The sequence below is a fragment of the Lepisma saccharinum genome, chromosome 4 (assembly GCF_977018435.1).
Source record: "Lepisma saccharinum chromosome 4, izLepSacc3.1, whole genome shotgun sequence".
NCBI classification, from domain to species: Eukaryota; Metazoa; Arthropoda; class Insecta; order Zygentoma; family Lepismatidae; genus Lepisma; species Lepisma saccharinum.
Window position 1 is genome coordinate 16,481,783 of NC_139232.1, and position 24,635 is coordinate 16,506,417.

Sequence of the window (24,635 nt, forward strand, 5' to 3'; positions counted from 1 at the left end):
AATTTCATCAGAATATGAAAATAGATGTTATGTTATCACAAAATCTAGTTTTCATGCAAAATTGCTGCAACATAAAAAATAAAGTTTGAATTTTGATTATTTTCCATGCTAATTAGACTCTGCAGAAGTGTCGAGCGGCATTTTTCCGGACCCCGTGAAAGACCAAAATGAAAGAAAATTATCGGCTGGTATCGGTAAATGAATTCCAACCGATATTTTCCGATACCGATACATTGGCATCGTTATCGACTCAGCCCTAATTATAATGTATTAACATGTCCTACATTACCATGTACTATTTTTTTGTACACACATGAATCCTTGGATGCAAATAAACTTAACGAAACAAACTAAATTATTTCACAATAAAACTTATGGGATACCTTACCTCAAGATTTAGGAGAGTAAATTCCCTGAAAGCAAAACTTGGTGTTTCTTCCTCCTTTGTGCACGTAAGGCGTAGCTGATTGATATCTGTGGAGTCATGAAGTTGTGGCCAGTACTTGTGGCACTTGATGCGTCCTCTTTCTACCACCGTTGTCAACATTACTACAAGGGTACTCTGTGCTTCCAACACCATTTGCCAGAAATCTACGGTTGTGTTTGGCAACGGGCCTATCATGAAAGAAATTGTAAATCTTAACACATATAGATGAAAGTGTACAATGTGCTTTCTAAGCAAGGGGCTATAGCCCACCCTCCTGCCCACTCAAATAGTCTATGCAAGATTTTCTCAAAACTATTACCGTAGAGCTAGAATGCAAAGGGAGGATAAAGATGGAGAGAGAGAGAGAGAAATAAAAGAGAGAAAGAGATAGAAAGAATTTTGGTTAGAAATAAGAACAGAACGAGAAAGAGTGACTGAGTGATAGAAAAACAGATGCCAGCTTGGTGACTGAGCATGTTAAGTTGTTGACTGTCAATCAAGACACCAACATTTCTGGGTTCAAGTCCTGACCTGGGAATGAGTGTTCCATGTGAACATCCCTTATTTAATTTTATCGAATCATCACTCATCCTCATCATGGCAGTTAGCACACAGTGGCAGAAAAGCATCACTAAATGATAAATACTGGCCAAGCCGAAAAGGTGCAAGACCATACTTGAAGCAAACATCCTCCGAGAATGGTCTAGCAGCTGTCTTGAAGCCTTGAACTGGCGAAAGTCTTTCGAATTCCACTTCAACTGCAGCGCCAAATACGATCAGTAGATAAAACTAAGAGCACATGATTTTTTTTTTAATTTCTTCATTATACACACTTGTTTTTCACCATAGAAAAACACGGCATTTAAAAAAGTTCTTATACTTGCATTTCCACACATTACAAGAACTACAACCAGCATGACTTCAATGTTTACAAACAAATGAACAACAAGTGCACGAGTCAAGTATTCAAGCTTACATTGTCGAGTCCTGCATGCTGCAGACTCAAATACTTGTTTAATAGGTGCTTTCAAACTGCCCTAGGTGATGTGACTTCTGACAAGATCGTACTTCATGCCTGCTTTATGGACATTTTGGACAGACACAGAAAAACAGATGAAGAGAATAAAAAAGGTAAAGTGCTCCCCGGGGCTTAGCACCACACCATGAAGGCGTATAGGGGTGTGGGGGTAACGCCCCACACTTTCTTGATCCAGTCAGGAGTGGGGGTGATGTGATCAGCATCACGCCCCTGACCGCCTTTATCCCCCAGGGTTTTCCCCAGGTACCCATGTTATTCGACGCTGGGTGGGCGCCGGGGCCGCTTCCAACGTTAGAAAAGTTCCCGGATTTGAACCAGCCGGGGATTGAACCCGGGACCTTGAGGATGGTAGTCAGACGCGTTACCGACTGAGCCACCACGGCCACATGATGTAGAGAATAACAATAAGAAACAGGGGAACAAAGAATGAAAGGGAGGAACAGAGGGCAATGAAAGAAATAGAGAAACAGAAAACAAAGAAAGAGGGAGAAAGAAAAGAACAAAAAGGGAGGAACAAAGAAAGATTGGAACTGAGGAACAAAGAAAGGTTTGATTTTGATTCATACTTACAGTTGCTTTTCTGAAAAACTAAATATGCTGACCAAGGCAGTAATTTATTTTAATAAAAACATAAACTAAACGTAACGTTTCAACCTTCTAGCAAGGTCTTCTTCAGACTCTGTTTCTGCCACTTTTGTATAATCATGATGATGAAGATGAGTGATGACATGATGACACAAAGAACACCCATTCCCAGGCTGAGATTCAAACCTGAGACCGCTGGCATCATATCATGCTGTGCTAATCACTCTGCCATGGAGGTTGGTGAAGAAGAATTAAAGAGGAGGAGGAACAATGAAGGAAAGGGGAAAGGGACAGGGGGATGTGCATTTAGGTGGTCTGGTCTGTCAGAACTCAATTACAGTCTTACAGCAGTGTAACTACAATGAGTTTGTGAAAGTAATGACAGGAGTTGGTGGTTGTGAGAAATTGAATTACAGGGGGACAAATGTTATTTCCCGGGTTCTGTAGTTTATTTTATTAATCACTAAGAAGTCATTGAAAAGCCAAGTGGAATGGATACCAGATGGTGCACACTTTCAATTAAGACACTGTTAGTTTTTATTCTGGCTTGTGATAAAGTATCACATTTTTGTAAGGAAAGAATGTGTCAGAAACATAATGTAAAAACATAATTGTTAACTCCCTGGTAACCGAGCATGTTGATGGCAGGACTTAAGATCTTGGCACTGGTGGTCCCAGATTTGAGCCATGGCATGAGTGTGTGAGCATTCTTCAATTTCATCTAATGACTATTCATTCTCATCATCATGATTAGCTTAAACAGGCAGAAAAGCATGGAAAAATAATAAAAATATCAATTCAAGGCATAAGTTTTTACACAACACAACATTTAAATGTGAATTTCATAACGGGGAAAACTTACAAACAAGTAAGCCGTACAATTCTAGTATATACTGGAAATGATACAGATTCCTTTGAATTGAATGTAATTAATGCATTTCATTATGGACAAACATAACATTGACCTCAACAAAGCTTGGAACAAAATTTATTAAGTCCATTTAAGAGATATGGGAAGGACATTCTGAAATAATGTTTCCATTGACCTCAGGCTCGTAGGCAGGCAGGATGCAGGCCACTCCCCCCCCCTTCCTGTCACTGTCGTCAGCCCCCTTGACATTAGGTAAAACTATTTTGTATAATTTTTTTGCAGTGAAGAGTGAAAATGTAGACAGCAGATATTATTTTGCTCACAATTTTGTGAAGGATAAATTCACTGAACATGATCAGTAGCTTTTACATTTGTTTATGAGTTTGTTTATGAGCAGAAATCTAATTATAACACCATTAAGCCTTGTTTCCATGATATGAAAAATTCAATATGCTGACCAAGGCAGAAATTTATTTTATTATAAATAAAAAAATATAAAAAAACGTAACATTTGAACCTTCTAGCAAGGTCTTCATCACATTATGTACCAAGTACAAATGTTGAAACGTTACGTTTGTTTATATTTTTTATAATAAAATAAATTTCTGCCTTGGTCAGCATATTGAATTTTTCAGAAATCTAAGTAGTGGCAAGTATTTAGAAGATTTTCTAGACTTGACATAGGGGAGCTTCTTTATCTGTACCTTCGCTGCCCCTGTTGCGGCCTCCCATTTAGACAGGAATCTGTAACTTTGACATCATCATCCACATTCCTTCCACATCTTCGTCAAAGGTCAACAGGTCCCAGGTTAAGTTTTATTGCTTCGGTTTGGGGTGGAATGTGTAGTATGAAGTGTGTAGTAAGAGATGATGTAAGTAACTAACACTTCAAAAGATGTTTTAGAAGATATAGGAAAAAAACTGTAGTACTTGTATGATATTTCAAAATTCTGTATTAACTTAGTGACCCCCAAACACATAATTTATCTTCATTTAATACCGTTAAACTTTTGAAAAATGGACTTTGTTTACAAAGGCCCAACCCCCCTGGAGATCAATTCTAGCTATGGACCTGATTGCTCCTCCTTGCAGTAAATTTTGTGGACAGCCTTGTATAAAACACAAATAACAATATGCAGATTAAATATGCAGAAAAATACTTTTCCAAGGAAGTGAAATGAAAAGCTGTGTCTAACATAAAAAACCACAATTTGTAAGAAAAAAAAAGGAACTGCAATACAACACACTTCACTAAGAAAATTCTTGCTTACCTTGTGTTGCAATGTATCTGTTGATAATACCAGAGCCTGGAATTTCCATGTTTACAAAATTGGCATTAATATAATCCCCTGTTGTTCCACCTCTCAAAATGACTCTTGTCATGTCATCTGCAAGAATATAGCTTCAATTGAATTGATGTGCCTTTTAATAAACAAAGTATTGCAAGAGTAATTTTATTCACACCAATAGTTTAAAGGTCATGTACGCAACATGGGCAGTATAATTTTGTAAATACATGCAAGATATACACAAAACCATTTACTCTGTGGCGAGAGATGGGTTACAAATATTATGTAACAATTGTCATACCCTGCTGAAAATTTCTAGTGTTTACAGTAAACAGAATCTACTGTACTCTATCGTGTTTCTCAAAAATCTACTGAAACCCAATTGTTTCCTATTGAACACCTTCAGTAAGCCTAATGTACATGTACAGTAGAGTTGATTGATTGAATTGTTGTCTTAAGTCCACTTTATGCACAGAAAGGTTAATTGGGACTGGATCTACAGTTTAAAGTGGGGTCCGAACCACTGTGCCATGAGCCTCCACTGGGTATCGAACCTGAGACCCCTTGATTACAAGGCAACGACATTACCACTATGCTACCGGGGAGACCTTATGTACAGTAGAAAGACTACTATTCTCTTCAGTATTACATGTAATACTGTATGTAGTGTGTCTAACTCAACATGTTGGCTGTAAATATAACTTTTCATTCCTTCTGATTAACAATTTGTTTTTATATCTATTCGAGTTGAGTTGGTGTTTTAAGTTCACTTTATGCACAGTAAGGCTAATCGGGACTGGACCTACAGTTTAAAGTGGGATCCGAACCACTTGTGCCTCCACTGGGTATCGAACCAGGGACCCCTTGATTACAAGGCGACGACGCTACCACTGCGCCATCGGGGAGGCCTTATACCTATTTGAAAATTTAAACACAGTAGACTGAAAGCACCTATTAATCTACTAAAAACATCACAGTAGAGAACCTACAATTGAAAAGGATTTCTTTGGTATTATATTTAATATGCATGTAGTGTGTTAAACTTAAGATGGTGACTGTAAATATTGCATTACATTCCTCCTCATTAACAATTTTTATTTATATCTATTTGAAAATCTGAACACAATAGATGTTTCAAAACAATAATTGATCTACTGAAAACAGTAGGCAGAATTTTCAGTAGGGCAATATTTTATAGGAAATAAACATCTCAGAGGTGAGTGCGTTTGGTGCTGAAATCTCCAGATGTCATCCACCTCCTAGACAGAAGCAGTGCACAGTACTCGTGGGTACTACATGGAATCACTTTCATTCGCTCGTACCCATTGAAGTCTCTCACCCTTGAGCATGTTACATTCAAGCATATACAATTGAATATTTTAGTGTAACAATAATTGTAGACACATATGTAAAATATCCACCTTTGTAGTTTTGGCACACAAGCATCATGGGCATCTGGAAGGGGGGGGGCATGGCCTTCCCCCCCTGGAAAATGAAAGTCAACCAAAAAATCCATATTTCGCACATGTAATTTAATTTCAGCCACAATCATTTGTGTAAATTATTGCATGAACATGATAAATTCAAAATTAAGCAATGTTTTTTTGAGGGATGAACACTATTATTGGGGAAAATATGCCACGTTGAACCCCCTGGAAAAAATTCCTTCCTTGCCCCTCCCTGGAAAAAATCCTGCGGGCGTCCATGACAAGCATCTGTTCATTTTCATATGTATCACTGTATTGGTAAGATAGACTAAACTACATTTTAACATGGAGATAATGACTATATTTACTTAAGTTTCAATTTCACTGCATCTTTCATTTCACGGTTCATATTTGAGGGCACGCTATCACAGACATACCAGATGGCCAGAATTAAAGTTCCCAACTCAGAGCCCTTTGTAGCCTGTTTGAGGCATCGTAGAACTTTAAAATCTGGTGAATCCACTATGCAGACCATGGGAAAGAGGATGGCGATAAAAAAAATAGTTCAATTTTCCACCACCAGGTTGAAATGTGGCACTGTACTTCAATGATGGGTTGTACAAATAATCACATTAAGTGATTTAGCTGAGTTATTAATTAGAAAGACATTTGTTAGTGGCTGGAAGTTGCAAGAAAATAATCTCTCGTTTATTGCAAGATTGCAAGGTTAAGTCAAATCCATAACCAATTGGAGCAGCTTACGTCATTATTACAACCCATTATGGAAGTACAGTGCCACATTTCAACCTGGTGGTGGAAAATTGAACTATTTTTTTTTATCGCCATGCTCTTCCCCATGGACTGCATAGTGGATTCACCAAATTTTAAAGTTCTATGATGCCTGAAACAGGCTACAGAGGGCTCTGAGTTGGGTAACTTTAATTCTGGCCACTCGGTATTATGGTTATATGTGTACTTCTAGGCATCGAGCATATACCGCTTGTTTTGTCTGTTCAAGCATTATTCGCTTGTACATACACTATCTAGCATTGTCTGTGCAAATTATTTGGCACTCATGCAAAATTCTCTCCCTGCAGCAGGAGTGTTCCCCACTGCTTTTTACAACTGGAAATACCATTAAATCATATTTTCTTGCGATCCTGAAGAAGGAATTTGCCATTGTCATATGTGGGTGGGTGGTATGTGTATGTGTCTACTGTCATTTGCCACTTCAGTGAGAGTTCTCTCTTGATTTCACACAGATTTTTTTAAAACTCAAAAGCATTAAACTAAAAAAAAGTATCATAAACAGGAAACTCACATGGAGAAATATCTCTGTAACGATTCTTATTAATATTTTCAGGCCTTTTGGCATCGTTCATGGATACTCCAGGCTTCTTGCGATAGAGCTGATCAAACTGAGCCATCACAGCTCCACTCTCTAAGCCCTCTGTGAGCAGGAGCATGGATTCAGCCAATGCGTCTGCCCTCGGCACAGCCGTCGACACGTGTGGAACATCAGGAACATACTGGAATGGTGGCTCCTCCTCTTCCTCAGCTACATACACTACAATGAAACCACATACAGTAACTGACAATGGTACTAGCAACAGAACGTGCATCACATTAAAAAAGTAATAAGTTTGTATTTGCAAGAATTTTATTGGAAACTGAGTATCAGGAATGATATGTATGCTTTACCCTCTGCACTAAGTTAGGCCAGCTGCACACAAGATCCGACAAGAAGTGACGACTCATTCTTGTATCAAACCATTTTAGTGAGGGTTCAACATTAGTCTCTTATGGGCAGCCGCACACTGAGCGAAACATTTGACTTGGAGTCACCTTGCGACAGGTTGCGATGGTTTGTGCATACGCAAATCCATTCACTTTAGACACAGACATCTAACCACAGACCGGAAACACGGGCAACTTGAAGTCAGTAATTAAAAGTAGTTATTGAATCTTACATCAAATGGTTAATATTGTATTCTCTAAAAAATTATTTGCTAGAAATATTTACAATTCTCAACATGAAAACTGATACATCAATTCTACATACACATTGTCACCACCACCGTTGGGCCAATGTCAGTTTTTACGTGAGAAAGGTTGGATTTACGTTGGTTGGCAAATTGACGTTGGTCATACATTGGGCTAACAGTGGTTGCCAACATTTGCCCAACCATGGAAACGTGAGTCAAAATCAGTTTTAAAAACAACTTTTTCATGGTAAGATAACTTTCAGGAGTATGCTGTAAATTCTAGAGTGTAAAATAAGTGACATGTAACAGTGTTTCTTTTCGAATATTTCAGTCACAGCACATACTGGTAATATAATATATTTTTAATGAAAGTATAAGCTATTTTTAACTTGCAGTCACTCACCAGTCCTTTGTCAGCCACCATGGATGAAATATGTGTTGGGAATTGCTTACTGTTTGTCTCTTTTGCTGTAGTAGAACAAGAACATTCTTATAGGTATTATTGTTAAGGTGGTTAAACAAAATTATGTGCAGACTAAATTCCATGAAAGGCAGAAAACTAAGTAAACTGTAGAAGATTTTTGAGTTTCCACTTGAAGGTATGGTTCCTTGAAAACAATGATACCATGTGACTGAGAAAGTGTTGCGTATTTTTTTTTATTTTCACAAATAACTTGAACTATTGTTTACATTTGGTCTCACAATAAATTATGTATATATCAGAACACAAACCTATCCATTCTTTAGTTTTCAGTACGTAAAACCATACGTTGGCTTAATGTAAAACCATACGTTGGCCCAATGTAAAACCATATGTTGGCCCAATGTAAAACCATACATTGGCCCAACATAAAAAACGTAAGTTGGCCCAATGTAAAAACCACATGTTGGCCCAACGTTAAAACTACAGCCAAAATTACCATTGGCCAACGGTATGTTTTTGTGTTGGGACAACCATTGGATAACCATTTTCAGAATGGTTGGCCTAACATTAGGCCAACCACTTTTGGTTACTTGGGAACTGTTACGCTTATAATGCATTGTTAGCAGCTATTGAAATTAAGAAAGATAGATTGTTTGTTTGTTTGACTTGGTGTATTAAGTCCACTTTATGCACAGTAAGACTAATTGGGACTGGACCTACAGTTTAAAATGGGATCTGAACCACTATGTGCCTCCACCGGGTATTGAACCCGGGACCCCTTGATTACAAGACAATGACATTACCACTGCATTATCGAGGGGGTCCAAGAAAGATAGACATAGACTTGTTACATACACTGACGAAATCTGCAATCAGATTTTAGCTAACAAACAAAACAACTCGTTGCGTCGAGTCACTTTGTGACTCGCCGTGTTGCGTTGCTTCATGATGTGTTCCATCATGTTGTGTTGAGTCATGTTGTGTCAGATCCACTATGCAGCTGGCCAAAATATTTGATTTTTATACTTTGAAACATTAACAATCTGCAGAATGTTAGTTTTATTAAGCAACATTATTCTTAAGCAAACTTTTATTAAAAAAAATAGGTATTTAATTCTATTTTCAAATACACTGAAAAATATGGAAAGTATTTAATTTTTAGAAATTGCTACATATCACTACAACCAGTAATCAAAATTGGCAAGGAAGGAACAGGGTGATTGTTTTCGGTGACATCAGAAAAAAAAAATGAGTGGGAAGATTTAGTGGAGTGGGAATATATTCTGGGGGAGGGGAGATAATCACATTTAATAAATCCAGTAAATGGGCCATTCCATGTGAAATCAACCAATGAAGAGGCACTTTTCAATCTCACATATTTTGATTCATTTGAAATTTGGCATACTGAAAGAGTCACATGAGGTAGGAAAATATGCAAAGTTGCAGATCCATATCTTTTATATTTACGAAATTACAGGGTCACAAACTATGCGATTTTGACCAGTTCTTCCAACATATTGTTAATTTTAAATTGCAAATTTTGGCTACCAAGGCACCTATAGAAGTAATTCGGATGGCATTGGAAAGGTCTTGAAAAGATCTCTCGCATGAGATATTGCACGCATAAGTGAGGCTAAAAAGACAATTGAAGGTGGTGCAAATAAAATTTTGGTAGCAATTTTCTCAAAAACGGGTGCTTTAATTTTTTCAAAAAGTCATATGGTCATACATACACTATTACTCAATTACTGTAGAAATTTTGAAAATAGGATGCCAATGGGATCCAGAGTTATGATAGATTTAGGGTAGGTTAGCAATGCCTGATAACATACTTTCATAGACAAATTCATAATATTCAAAAGTAAAAGTCTAACAGAAATGAAATGCAATATTGTTTGAAGTAATGTACATGAATCAAATGTTTAAATTCGCAGTTATTATCAATACAGGGTGATTCCAAAGTACAGTTCCATAGGTAACTCCGTTATTAGTGGACACAGTGAAAAATGGAAAGAGGGGAAAGTTGTTGGAAATAGGTGAATTTCAAACTAAAGTGCTTGAATTTTCAATGTATCATGCACCGTTAAGGCTGTACACTGGTACGAGCCTGATTGGTAGCCAAAAATACCACATGCTTTGCCCTGAATACTGCATGGCATGGTAATACCACACGGTACAAGGTAAATTAAGAATTGATGACGATAATTACAGGCAAAATAAACAAATATTTATATTAAAGTATAAAAATGTGAATCTGTGACACGTGCAGTGGCGCAGTGTGATGTACTTATGTATTGCAGCCTGATTCTCATTTGTGAGTTTTTAGCCTTTCTTAGAGGTCTGGGGAAAGGAGGGGTGTGCAAGTCACATGTTCACATTTTAAATACTTGTTTATTTTGCCTGTAATTATTGTCATCAATTCTTAATTTATCTTGTACCATGTGGTATTGCAAAGACATGCAGTGTTCAAGGCAAAGCATAGCTACCCTGCTGGAAATTTCTACTGTTTACAGGAGACAAATTCTACTGTTTCAAATGTCTTCTACTGTGTACTGTGAAATGTACTGAAATCCTATTGTAGATCTATTGTACAGCTACTGTACTCTATAGTAGGACTACCGTACTGTGCAGTAAGGCTACTGTTCTGAAAAAACAATGTGAATAATAATGCATAATACTTGCTAGAATATATTATAAAATTATTATTCACTCCAAGGATAGACAAATTTATTCTTGGCACCATATTTTTAGTGATTTTGAAGTGCATTGGAAAAACAGTACATGAACTGAATTTCTACTGTTTTTCTAATGAATACTACTGAAGTCAGATTTTACCTTCATGAATAAGTTACTACAAATCTTTCTTAAGAAATAACTTAACCTTAAAGCAGCTAGTAGTTTGAATACACGATCATATCAGTTTTTGTTTTTTTTCAGCATGGAATTTCCATGGTTACTATTATATCTCTGTAATGCAATTGCAGAAAGGAGCCATCTTTTGATCAACATAGTCAACAGTGTTTGATTGTTTTGGTTTTTTAAACCATTGAGGGTCATGTCTTTGTATAAACTATTTTTTTTGCTGTCTTCGTGTGAATGTAGGAAGAACAATATGTCAATTTATGTATAAAACAGTATGTTTTTCAACTTCTACAAGTGCGTTAATCACAATGAAGCTACACACTTAAAAACGTGTTCACTATATTTGATTTTTTGTTGTGTGAACATATTCCTAAGTAGCAAGTTCCACATGCTTTACCATAAATTTATTTTAGTTGTTTATTCGATTTTTCTATTGCATTTTCAGTTGTATAGTTAATAAATTTTTCATTACTGATAATTACTGTTTTCATACAGCAATATACTGAACACAATAAAAGATGCTAGTTGTACAATCATGTTAATGAAAACATTAAGAGTACAGTTCATCCACTGAAAACAGTAGACACAGTTGGGCTACTGGAAAACGGTAGAAGACAGTAGCATTACAGTTCAGCTTTTGAAAACAGTAAATGTTATCTACTGAAATCAGAAGACAGAATTTTCAGTACGGATGTAATATTTTTGGCTACCAATGAGGCTCGTACCAGTGTACAGCCTCAACAGTGCATGATATGTTGAAAATTCAAGCACTTTAGTTTGAAATTCACCTATTTCCAACAACTTTCCCCTCTTTCCATATTTCGGTGTGTGCACTAGTAACAGAGTTACCTATGGGACCATACTTTTGAATCACCCTGTATTGATAATAACTGTGAATTTAAACAATTTATTCATGTACGTTACTTCAAACAATATTGCATTTCATTTCTGTTAGACTATTACTTTTGAATATTAGGAATTTGTCTATCAAAATATGTTATCAGGCATTGCCTAACCTACTCTACCCTACCCTAAATCTAACATAACTCCAGATCCCATTGGTGTCCCATTTTCAAATTTTATAGTTATTGAGTAATAGTATGTATGACATATAACTTTTTGAAAAAATTAAAGCACCCGTTTTTTAGAAAATTGCTACCAAAATTTTATTTACACCACCTTCAATTGTTTTTTTTTTTTTTTTTTTTTTTTTTGTTTTTTTTTTTTTTACCCTGACATAGGCATGTAATATCTGGTGTGGAAGAGGTTTTCAAGACCTTTCCAACTCTGTCCAAATTACTTCTATAGGTGCCCTGATAGCCGAAATATTGCAATTTAAAATTAACAACATGTTGGAAGAAATGGTCAAAATCGCATAGTTCGCAATGCTATAATTTAGCAAATACAAAAGGTATGGATCTGCAACTTTGCATATTCTCCTACTTCAGGTGTACCTTCCAGTGTGTCAAATTTCAAATGAATAAAATAATGTACGATTGAGGACCTTCTTGAATTGATATGGAATAGCCCAAATATTACATAAAAATGTATATTTGGACTAAAGAGCATTTATTTATCAAATTTATAAATGTAATAAATCCAGTAAATATGCATTTTTGAACAGTAAGGGTGATGGGCTATCCAGAAGACATCTGCCTACCTCACCCCCTCTGGTACAGTCATGTTCAAAAAATCTGTCGCATGGATTTTTTTTAAGTCCAACATCTTACGAAATTATGTTGGTAGCTCTGACACAAGGAACTGTTGTGAAATATACGATCCTCCAATCAGAGTGAAGTTCGATTCTGAGGAGCAGGAGGCGTGACTCACGGTCTTGTCCACAGGAAGTTCAACCAATGCAGCATTTCCAAATATGAGATAACGTCCCCATTGGTTAAATATTGTTTCAATAAAGCGAATCGGCAGAAAGATTGCGCAAATGTTTACTTTGTCGTTTTAATACTTTTAATCGTTTCAAATTGTATTAAATTGTCCCAATTATAGTTCAAGAGCTTAATATAATGTATTCATGTATGTGTTTGACAATCATATATCACTCATTAGAACAATTTTCACATTGTTTTCACTACGTGAGACGACATTTCATTTACATTTACGATAAAATAGTGGTTTGGGTGTAATAACAGTTTTCATTAATTCATTTAGAGATGCATTTTTATTTGTTGAGTTAATGATTAGGTTAATTCGTTATTTCTCGCAAAAAGATGGAACCACAGCTGAAAGAAAATACACAACTTGTATTATTTAGGTCAAGAGTTCGTTTTAACATCACTTTTTGCACACATAGGCTAATCACGACTCGGGATACATTTAAATTGGAATCTGAAACATTATGCGACCTGACTGGAACTCGGAAAAGGACACACTGATTACAAGACGTTGATACATTACCAATTGGTCTGGCGAACGCCAATAATAATGAGGGGTTGTGGGAGTGGGAGAGGGGTGACGGAAAGTAGAAAATAAATAGTATTTTTGGGGGGTATTTAATGTTATATTTATACACATACAAACCTAAGAAAATATTTATTTTGATACATGTATGTGGGGGTGGGGAAGGGGGGAAAAGACAGGGAGAGAAAGATATTGGAAGAGATGGGACGAAGAGGTGATTGTGCAAAATGTTTTATTTGACGTTCAGTAATAAAAACAATCAAATCAATGATGATTATCTTATAAATAACATATTTAATGTAAATTTGTTTTAAAAATGGGGACGGGGAGCTGTTTGTTTTACGTTCAGTGCAGGATAAGAAGTGGAGACACATAGTGGTTCGTATCTCACTTTAAACTGTAGGCCCAGGCCCCATTAGCCTATCTGTGTATAACGTGGATTTAGAATTCATTAGAAAATAACGTCGATCTAGTATTTTGGATTTTAGATGCGTTGAGACCACTAAAATATCCAATTCTTGTAATAAGAAACCTGTCCTCATATTACCATTTTGAAAGACAGAGAGTTAATTGTATAATCTTTCGTTGTTAGTTTCAAAGAAGACTAATTCAAATAGTAACAATGGGAACGAATAAAGCTTACGAAAAGTTTTTGCCACCGTGGAGATTTGAACCTACGACCATTAGAGTGATAACCCAGTGCGATAACCACTACCCCACGAGTTCGTTTCTTCTTAGGGCATGATTATGAGTTAAGACCAATTCGTTCAATATGCATTAGAAATATAATCCCCCCCGCCTCTTGATAAACAACAAGCAAATGAAATAAAGGTGGTATGAATGTCACAAAACATTTAAGCAAAATCTACTATAGTTACGACGCAATCGTTTTACATGGAGAGGCTACAGCTTTGAAAATTGAGGTTGTGACGTGGTTTCTTGTAGTGGTAGGGTAGATATTCGTATGGGAAGGTTTCAGCGTGCAAAAAACTTTATTTTTTTTTTATGATGGTAAAGTGGTTCGGTGATAGGCTATCAGTATTACACGCCGAAGATTATAGGTTTGACTTCTGTTCGATTACCCCTATTATTATTATATATAGCAACTAAGTATTGTATTTAATTAATAATTTAAAGAAATAAAAATGTAATATATTTTTTTTAAAAAAATAACACTCCTTTCTAATGATTTTTCAATGTTATTTTTGAAAATAGTTGTTCAGAATATGTTTTTGAATTTCTCATCATTTTACTAGGATTTGCATAAAAATTATCCATGTGTCATATTCGACGAAATGTCATGTACAGCGAAAGTTATACATTTTTATTTTAGGGAAAATTATCAAGAAACAAAACAAATAAATACTATTGACATCCTTTTGTGAATAGTATTTATTTTACATTATTTTTTGTTCACCATGCATAGTTGTATTCTTGTAAAAAGCATGAAAAACAATATATTCTCTACATTTCGCAAAGCAAATAATATACGAATTTTCGTAATAAGTAAAATGCAATAAATAATTTTTCGGTTTAATAAGAAATAACAATCGCAGAGTTAACCGAACGGTGAATCGAACACAAAATTTTACAATCCATAAAATGCCTTGTAGCCTTTGCAATGAAGTGATGTAGATTCAAGTAATAACATTTCATGCAAAATCGCACGTTATAAGATTGTTCAAATATATTAAATCAATGTGTCCATAAGTTATTATACTGTCAGCCATTAGGCACATCTCGTTACAAAATCTCAGCACATCACCATTCACTAGTTAATCGAATTGAATATTGATTCACTTCACAGTTCAATGTGCAATAATAGTTTCGACTCATATCACGTGAGATGTAAACTCTATTCAATTCTCTCATTGTATGTAACTTGTATGTTGAGTTCATGTAGAAATATCAATTATGAGCTCTAAGCTAAATTTGACGCTACAATCGCTTGATCAACTCTTGCGTCTCGCTGCCAGACATTCTACGTTCCTGTTTGCTCCAGGTCGCTTCTGCATTTCATTATCATTGTTTTTACCTCTGTTTCATTCTCATCGTCGTTATAAACCTACGTAATTTCTACTGTTTACAGTAGACAGAATCTACTGTTATCAATTGTAGTACTCTACGGTGTCTCTCGGAAATCTACTCAAAATCAATGATTTCCTACTGAACACTTTCAGTAGGCCTAATGTGTAATTACAGTTGAGGAACTACAAGTGAAATATTCTCTTCAGTACTGCATGTAATATTGCATGTAGTGTGTTTGAATTTGAATTCAAAATTTTGGGTGCGTCAGCACTTAGGCTATTTTGCACCTGTCACATTATACGGGGGTCCAGCTCCTTACCAGAACTAAAATAACATAACTGTAACGTCGTGTTGTAATTAAAATATTAAAATATTCTGAATTCGGTTAAAAGCTGAGGCTGTAAAGAGGCACTCAGCACCCACAAACACCAAACACAGGACAACACAGAAAATTATACTGGCCATGGGGACAGTCGCCAGAACCTCGTTCGTCTGCAAACTGAAGTCCCGGGTGTACTACGTGGAAGCAACAATAGGGTGTACAGTCTTAGAAAAAAATACCTGGGCCACGGGACGTAGAATTTCGTAACGTCTTAAAGCCTGTTGTTTATGCAACCCAAATAACAAAATATTCGCTTAAGTTTGCCTGGTGATTTTGAGTTCTCGGGAAGGATTGAGCTTTGATAGCATGAGTCACATGACTCGTGCCCCAGCCACAACAAACAGCTGGGTGCTACGATGCCTCCAGAAGAAAATTTCAGGAACTGGTTTCTTGACAAGACCTACTCGTAAAGAAATACTATTCTTTCAAGTGATATTAGAGTCATTGTCAAGAGATTCGCTGAAATGATGGTTCTCATCACAGACCACATACCACACGTTAATTGTTTAAGTCCAGTTCATGCACTGGACCTACAGATTAAAATGGGATCCGAACCAAATGCCTCTCTATTTGGTATTGAATTCGGAAGCCTTTCATTACATGGCGAAGACGTTACCACTACAACATCAGAGAGGCAATGGAACCCCTTGAGAAAGAGATAAGCGAAAATTGCTACGTGACAAACCATATTTGCCCGTAAATTTTAAAAATAAGACAATATTTTGTACTGACAGTTTCGAACCGTGGGAGAGGCATATATTTTTTTGTACCATCGTCCATTTCACGAGTTTATAATTCTTCCTCACCGACATGATTAACGCGAGTGGTAGAAGAAAAGCGAAGTAAAATAACTGAAACAGAAATAAAAGGAAAAAGCGAAATAAATTTTATTCATAATATTCTGCAGTCACTTGAATTGTATTCACGGGATGCTATCTTTAAAGAAATCCGTGGTCTCTTCCTTGTCTTTTTTGCTTTCTTTGTGCTCTTGCTTCCCCCGTCACGATTGGTCTAAAACTAATTAATGCGACGTTAATTAAACAATCCAAACAACGAAACAATGCACAATCAACTGCACAAAACAACATTCCAAATGTTTTCGAATCGGAAAACAATTGAGATGCTGTAAAATGACTTAAGATGCAGTAATAAAGTGGGAATCCGGTACCGTATAGAATTAAATCGGTAGAGATGTTCATTTGATTGGATGTTTGTTATTTAGATTTGCTATTCTTTCACTTTTGGCAAATAGCGACGATGAAGATGAGTGATGCTATGATGAAATTGATGAAGGGACACTTACCAAGGACACCCATGCCCAAGTCGAGATTCTAACCAGGGACCCATGGCATCGTATCGCTCTGTGCTAACCACTCCTCCATGGAGTGGACATTATAGCATATTTTGTGTGCTCAATTGGGATCAATCAATGGAATGAATAGGCATATTATATGATTAATAAATTCATGTCATAATACCACGTCATATTATTCGGCACGAAGTAACATCAGAGACATTCAATCTTGCATTTTTGCCTTTCAACTAATTCTTTGAATTCAGGTTAATCACAACAATAAGATAAATTATGAAGCAAATGATAGTGAATGTGGGATATTATTACGAATTACCTGACAGAAACAACATTAAGCAGGCTCGGTGGTCAAGCTCATTAAGTGATTGACATTCGATATCGTCGCCAAAGTTCCCGGGTTTGAGTACCGTCCTTGTCGGGGGTGTTTGACTATTTCGTCATCAATTTCATGTAATGGTCACTCGTCCTTATCGTCGCGATCATCGAACAGGGAATAAAAATTATAAAAATAAATACGATGGAAGAGTACTTATTTCATCTCTCACGAAATCTCCTACAAAACCGGAATATATAAAATACATGTATATTCATTCACATACATTTTCGATTTCTATATTTAACTAATCGACACCGAGAACGGGAGAGCAATTTTCAATTCGACAAACCGAGAGACGGAGAAACTGTCAAGTCTCGTTTCTTCTTGGCACCTCCGTAATCGAGTTGTTCTGTTTGTCATTGGCTTTGTATTGGCAATTATTGCCAGTATTCTTCCCCTGCAGGTAAACCATAACGATGAATTATGATGAAATGAAGCAGATAAAAGGGGAAGAACAAGAAAGTCATGAATGTTCGGGACTCCAACCCAGAACCTTATGTAACGAGATTTGAAATTCTGGAGAAGGCGTCCGTGTTTCGCTTGGTTTTCTCTTTCCTCTACTTCTCTTATATTATCATACATGTATAATAAAAATGGATCTGATACGATATGTTGCGATTCATAATTGTGCTGGTTAGATGTTACAGATGTGAACTCCAAACTGCAATATATTATTCCCTTGTGTTTCGTATGTGGTTGAACATGAAATTTTCTTACACTGTGACAATTTCTTTCTTAGTTTTGGTTTGGTGCACAGATATGCTAATCTGGACTCGAGCTTCAGTTTAAAGTGGGATACTAACCACTATGTGCATCCACCGTGTATCAAACCCGGGATCCACTGATTACAAGGCGACGACGTTATCACTACGCCATCGAGGAGGCCCCATGACAAAATATTATTCACTCGATCTCTACCATAATTTATTTCAGCATTTATATTTTCGATTTCTTCTTCTTTTTTCCTTTTGTTAACTACTCTTATACAACTCTTTTTGCGTCTTCGAATTTCTTCTTGTTTCAGGAAAAAATAATACATGCAGGCTGTATAAAAATCCCCCGTTCAAATAGATAAAACGTTCACTCTCGAGAACTAATTTACATGTTTATCACTAAAGTAACCATTAGGAAGGAAACTATTGAAATGTTAACTGATATAACTGCAGATGAAACAATACTTACAGCCACTAACGAAATATCTATTCTTGTGTAGCCTCACAGACAAGTATATGGTGAGTCATTCACTCTTGCTGACTACGGGCGAAGGTCACTGAACTAAAGGGTGGTGGCAAGCAAGCAGGCTTCTGCTCTACCAAAGACGAGGTCACGTGTTCCAGTTATCAATGGCGTACGAAATAAGGAGGAACACAGCTATCTGCCGTATGTTTTGGTCCCGTCATTGCACTTTATCGTCGTGGCCTTGAAGTTCCCTCAGGGCACTCCTACGTAAAGGCTTCTCAGCTAGAAGGATATCTTCCCCATTGAGTGGAGGAAAAATGAGTGCGTATAGAGGTCCTTCAACTTTCGTATTCTTTTTCATTTCAGAACCCGTGCTGTATCGTCTTAATCCAATCTATCCGATGTAGGTTTTAGGTTCTGTTTCTGTTCGGTTATTTCACGTTGACTTCCTGCTTATGTTATTCGCGACGAAGGTTCTGGATTCGATAATCTGGACAATAACGGGATTGTGTTAATTGCTTGATTTAGTGTCTTAAGTCCACTTTATGTCCTGTTAGGCTAATCGTGAATGGACCTATAATTTAAAGGGGGATCCGAACCACTATGTTTCTCCACCGAGTATCGAACCCGGGATCCCTTAATTACAAGGCGCCCACGATCCCACTCCGCCATCGGGGATTGTGTTCGAAACGAATGAATCAAATTTGAGTGATATGATATGCAACCATTGGAAGACTATTGAAAGAAAAGCTATGGGAACCTGCCAGTTTTTCTACTGCAGACAGGAAACCATAAACATGGAAGAGAAGCTTATATTCTATGAAACCTGACGCTATGTGCTCCAATACTGGCTAAATATAATCCATAGAGGCATAGCAACGTTAAACAACCTCTTATATGATACATATAGGTTTAAAAAGGTCAAAATACAAAGATTGTGTGCACCTCACTGATGGCGTAGTGGTAATGCCTTGTAATCAAGGGGTCTGGGGTACGATACCAGGTGATCGCACATAGTGGTTCGGATCCCACTTTAAACTGTATGCACTTCAGATTAGTCTATCTGTGCCGGTGACTCAGTCGGTAACGCGTCTGACTACCATGCTATAGGTCCCGGGTTCGATTCCCGGCCGGTTCAAGCCCGGGAACTTTTCTAACGTTGGAAGCGGCCCCGGCGCCCACCCAGCGTCGAATGACATGGGTACCTGGGGGAAACCCTGGTGGTAAAGGCGGTCAGGGGCGTGATGCTGATCACATCACCCCCACCCACGAACGAATCAAGAAAGTGTGGGGCGGCGTGATGCTGATCACATCACCCCCACTCACGAACGAATCAAGAAAGTGTGGGGCGGCGTGATGCTGATCACATCACCCCCATTCACGAACGAATCAAGAAAGTGTGGGGCGTTACCCCCACACCCCCTATACGCCTCCATGGCGTAGCGCCAAGCACAGGTGAGAACTTTACCTTTTTTTTTTTTTTTGCATACAGTGGACTTACAACAAAATTTCAACTTGCGATAAAGATTATGATAAGGTATTAAAGAATTGGGTCTAACACATTTTTTTATTGTTTACCAATGACATTATTAACTAATATTCTTAATTTCAGTTTCAAGATGAAATCGGCTACGAAATAAAAGGAGTGGGTTCATATTTCTGTTACGAAATTCCACTTTTGTAGTAGACCTGTGCCACACTAAGTTGTGACAATAAACATATCTGAGACACTTTCAAAGTATTAAATTTCTATCTACGTATTTGGGAAAAATCTTTCAATATAATACTTTTTTGGACGCGTCAAATCATAGTATTTAATTCCTGTTTTAGCAGCTTTAAGAAACCTGATTTTTTGGGGGGGGGTTACAAATGCCCTTTCTGCTCCCGTCAAGTTACGCCTATGACAAACAGGAATTCAAAGTAAAAGACTGTCCCGACTAAATCGGGAGACACGTCTGATAGATTTACAATTGGGAAAATCATAATTAAGCGTGTAGTTGAAAACAACCTATTTTCATATATTGTATGCAGCTCTACTTTTTCTGCAATGTGGATCAAGAACTGGGGACGTGGAGAAGCACAACACTCCACATAACCAATAGTCACGTGACCCTCTTTGCTTTCCTGTCATGTTGACCTTCGCGTGGAACACATTTCTCGGTGTTAAGACAGGCAAAATCACCCGATCATCGAAGGGTGCAATATGTGTTGCCTACCCTCCTGCATTACTTGCTCCTATTAAAGCCTTATGGGGAAGAACTTTTTTCCATGACTGTACATACTTCGTGGAAGGTCATCCCTTACACCCTTGTAGTGTGTTTAGCTCAGCATGTTAGCTGTAAATATAACTTTTTATTCCTCCTCACTAACAATTTGTTTTTATATCTATTTAAAATTTAAACCAACCTCACTTCCATGTAGTACACCCTGAACTGCATTTTGCAGACTAACGAGGCTCTGGTGACTGGACCTACTGTTAGTATAATCTTTGTAGGACTGTGTGTGTGTTGTCCTTGTTTGTGCTGACTGTCTGTCGCTTTACAGGCTCAGCTTTTAACTCAGGTAAGGATATTTTAGTTTTCAGACACGTTTTTATTTTTGTCATGATAAGGGGCTGGACCCCGTATAGCGTGACGGGTGTAAAATACCATAAGTTTTCAGGCACACAAATTGTAATTCAAATTTAAAAAAATCTTAACATAGATGTTTCAAAACACCTATTGATCTACTGAAACCAGTACAGTAGAGAAACTGCAAGTGAAATTAATTTATTCAGTATAGTGTATAATATGTTAAGTTTAATATTTTGGCTGTAAATATTAATTTCATACCCCCTTATTATTTTTTGTATTTATATCTTTTTGAAAATCTGAACACAGTAGATGTTTCAAAACACCTATTGATCTACTGAAAATAGTAGTCAAAAGTTTCATTGGAGTTAGTAGAAAAGAGTCATGAAATAATACCCAAAGAAGTCAATCTTTATGAATGAATGTTACATACTGTTTTTTATTTTACTTTCCAAAACCTAGGAGCTCGAAATAATACATGGCATGCGATTTAGTAGACAGTCTGCTTTTCTGTGATTGATTCGTCGTGCCCAGTCGGGGATTACTACCGTTCAAGGTAAAAGGGGAAGGGGAAGAAATCCACCAGCAGTGCCATGACGTATGAAGTAACATGTTCACAGGCATTCAATACAACTGATAAGGGTTCACCTGACCTTGGAAGTGTGGGAAACACGTTTCACGCTGGTTTCCTGAATGCTGTGGCTAAATCTGGAACTAACGGTGGAATAAGAAATAGTTTGTAACATTTAACAATGACATTTCGTATTTACAAAATATGAGATATGTAGACTTTGATTTATTTATTATAGTAGACGGTAGAGAATTACTTACCACGAAAGTCAAGGTCTAAAATCAAAATCTACTCCAGGTTGTAAAATACATTTGTGATAGACAGCAGATAGGTTAATACGGTTTACAAGATTGCTAACGACTCTTAAGACAAACGTTCAACGAAGGTTATTGAGTGAGAAAATGGGAAATTGTTAAAAATAGCGGCCTAGTTGAGTGAAGATCGAAGGTTCGAATCTCTTATAGAACCAGCTATTTTTTGGTGCGTAATATATTTAATGTGTTGTCGACATTTATAAGAAACAAAATATGAAAACTCTCCTCCTCCGTAACGGTGCGGTCTAAGACTCTGTGCTTTGGACTCCGACTACAGCGGGACGGCATAGATTCGAGTCATCCTGGGTTCTCGGCCTGTTATCTGTATAGGACCGGTGGCAACCCACCATCGTGAGGAAATTGGGGAGCTACGAGCGACTGGTGTAACCTGGTTTCAGATATCTTCTATAACGGCTGAGGGTTCGACGTGCTGACCAACGTCACCTCGTTGCCAGTTGAAGATAACTCTAGGTAGGATTGTGGAAGGGAGACTGACAGTCGGGAGATAGCCCATGGCCATTCGAGGTTTTAAAATATGAAAACTATTCCTTCCGTAAATCTAATTTCTCGTCATTGTCACGTGAGATTTCTTTTCAGTATGACTCCTGCAATACTAATTAGTTCCTAAGTGAGATAATGAGATGGACAGAGAGATATTAAATTATGAGTTCACTGTTTAAAAAATAAGCATTAACACATTTTTATATTCACATACCTCTTTACAAATTCCTGAGCACGTCACTACAAATGAACCAATCTAGTGCACACTAGAGCCTTGGCTTATCGATACCTATGGGGTATCCCACAATTACAGTCAAACCACAACCTCAATTCTCGAAGCTGTAGCCTCTGCATGTAAAACGATTGCGTCGTAACTATAGTAGATTTTGCTTAAATGTTTTGTGACATTCATACCACCTTTATTTCATTTCTACAAAGGAGCGTTTGGGTGTGTTGTTTATCAAGAGGCGGGTGGGGATTATATTTCTAATGCATATTGAACGAATTGGTCTTAACTTATAATCATGCCCTAAGAAGAAACGAACTCGTGGGGTAGTGGTTTGCGCACTGGGTTGTCACTCTAATGGTCGTAGGTTCAAATCCCCACGGTGGCAAAAACTTTTCGTAAGCTTTATTCGTTCCCATTGTTACTATTTGAATTAGTCTTCTTTGAAACTAACAACGAAAGATTATACAATTAACTCTCTGTCTTTCAAAATGGTAATATGAGGACAGGTTTCTTATTACAAGAATTGGATATTTTAGTGGTCTCAACGCATCTAAAATCCAAAATACTAGATCGACGTTATTTTCTAATGAATTCTAAATCCACGTTATACACAGATAGGCTAATGGGGCCTGGGCCTACAGTTTAAAGTGAGATACGAACCACTATGTGTCTCCACTTCTTATCCTGCACTGAACGTAAAACAAACAGCTCCCCGTCCCCATTTTTAAAACAAATTTACATTAAATATGTTATTTATAAGATAATCATCATTGATTTGATTGTTTTTATTACTGAACGTCAAATAAAACATTTTGCACAATCACCTCTTCGTCCCATCTCTTCCAATATCTTTCTCTCCCTGTCTTTTCCCCCCTTCCCCACCCCCACATACATGTATCAAAATAAATATTTTCTTAGGTTTGTATGTGTATAAATATAACATTAAATACCCCCCAAAAATACTATTTATTTTCTACTTTCCGTCACCCCCTCTCCCACTCCCACAACCCCTCATTATTATTGGCGTTCGCCAGACCAATTGGTAATGTATCAACGTCTTGTAATCAGTGTGTCCTTTTCCGAGTTCCAGTCAGGTCGCATAATGTTTCAGATTCCAATTTAAATGTATCCCGAGTCGTGATTAGCCTATGTGTGCAAAAAGTGATGTTAAAACGAACTCTTGACCTAAATAATACAAGTTGTGTATTTTCTTTCAGCTGTGGTTCCATCTTTTTGCGAGAAATAACGAATTAACCTAATCATTAACTCAACAAATAAAAATGCATCTCTAAATGAATTAATGAAAACTGTTATTACACCCAAACCACTATTTTATCGTAAATGTAAATGAAATGTCGTCTCACGTAGTGAAAACAATGTGAAAATTGTTCTAATGAGTGATATATGATTGTCAAACACATACATGAATACATTATATTAAGCTCTTGAACTATAATTGGGACAATTTAATACAATTTGAAACGATTAAAAGTATTAAAACGACAAAGTAAACATTTGCGCAATCTTTCTGCCGATTCGCTTTATTGAAACAATATTTAACCAATGGGGACGTTATCTCATATTTGGAAATGCTGCATTGGTTGAACTTCCTGTGGACAAGACCGTGAGTCACGCCTCCTGCTCCTCAGAATCGAACTTCACTCTGATTGGAGGATCGTATATTTCACAACACTTCCTTGTGTCAGAGCTACCAACATAATTTCGTAAGACGTTGGACTTAGAAAAAATCCATGCGACAGATTTTTTGAACATGACTGTACCATCAATGATGCTTCACCACCCACAACTAAAAATATACACAAAGCATCCCTTAGCTATGTCCAAGACT

General features: G+C 37.0%; 1 protein-coding gene across 7 annotated transcripts in view; it reads right to left on the minus strand.

Annotated features, from left to right (window-relative positions):
* The window catches only part of Ptpmeg (protein tyrosine phosphatase Meg), a 365,178-nt gene that overhangs the window by 8,878 nt on the left and 331,665 nt on the right, over window positions 1-24,635 (minus strand). For all 7 annotated transcript variants that reach the window (XM_083120336.1, XM_083120341.1, XM_083120339.1 and 4 more), the window contains 3 exons: window positions 6,960-7,205; window positions 4,194-4,310; window positions 389-615 (listed from right to left, as the gene is read on the minus strand). In XM_083120336.1, coding sequence (XP_082976462.1) covers window positions 389-615; window positions 4,194-4,310; window positions 6,960-7,205 — 590 coding nt within the window. The remainder of the gene's footprint in view (window positions 1-388; window positions 616-4,193; window positions 4,311-6,959; window positions 7,206-24,635) is intronic.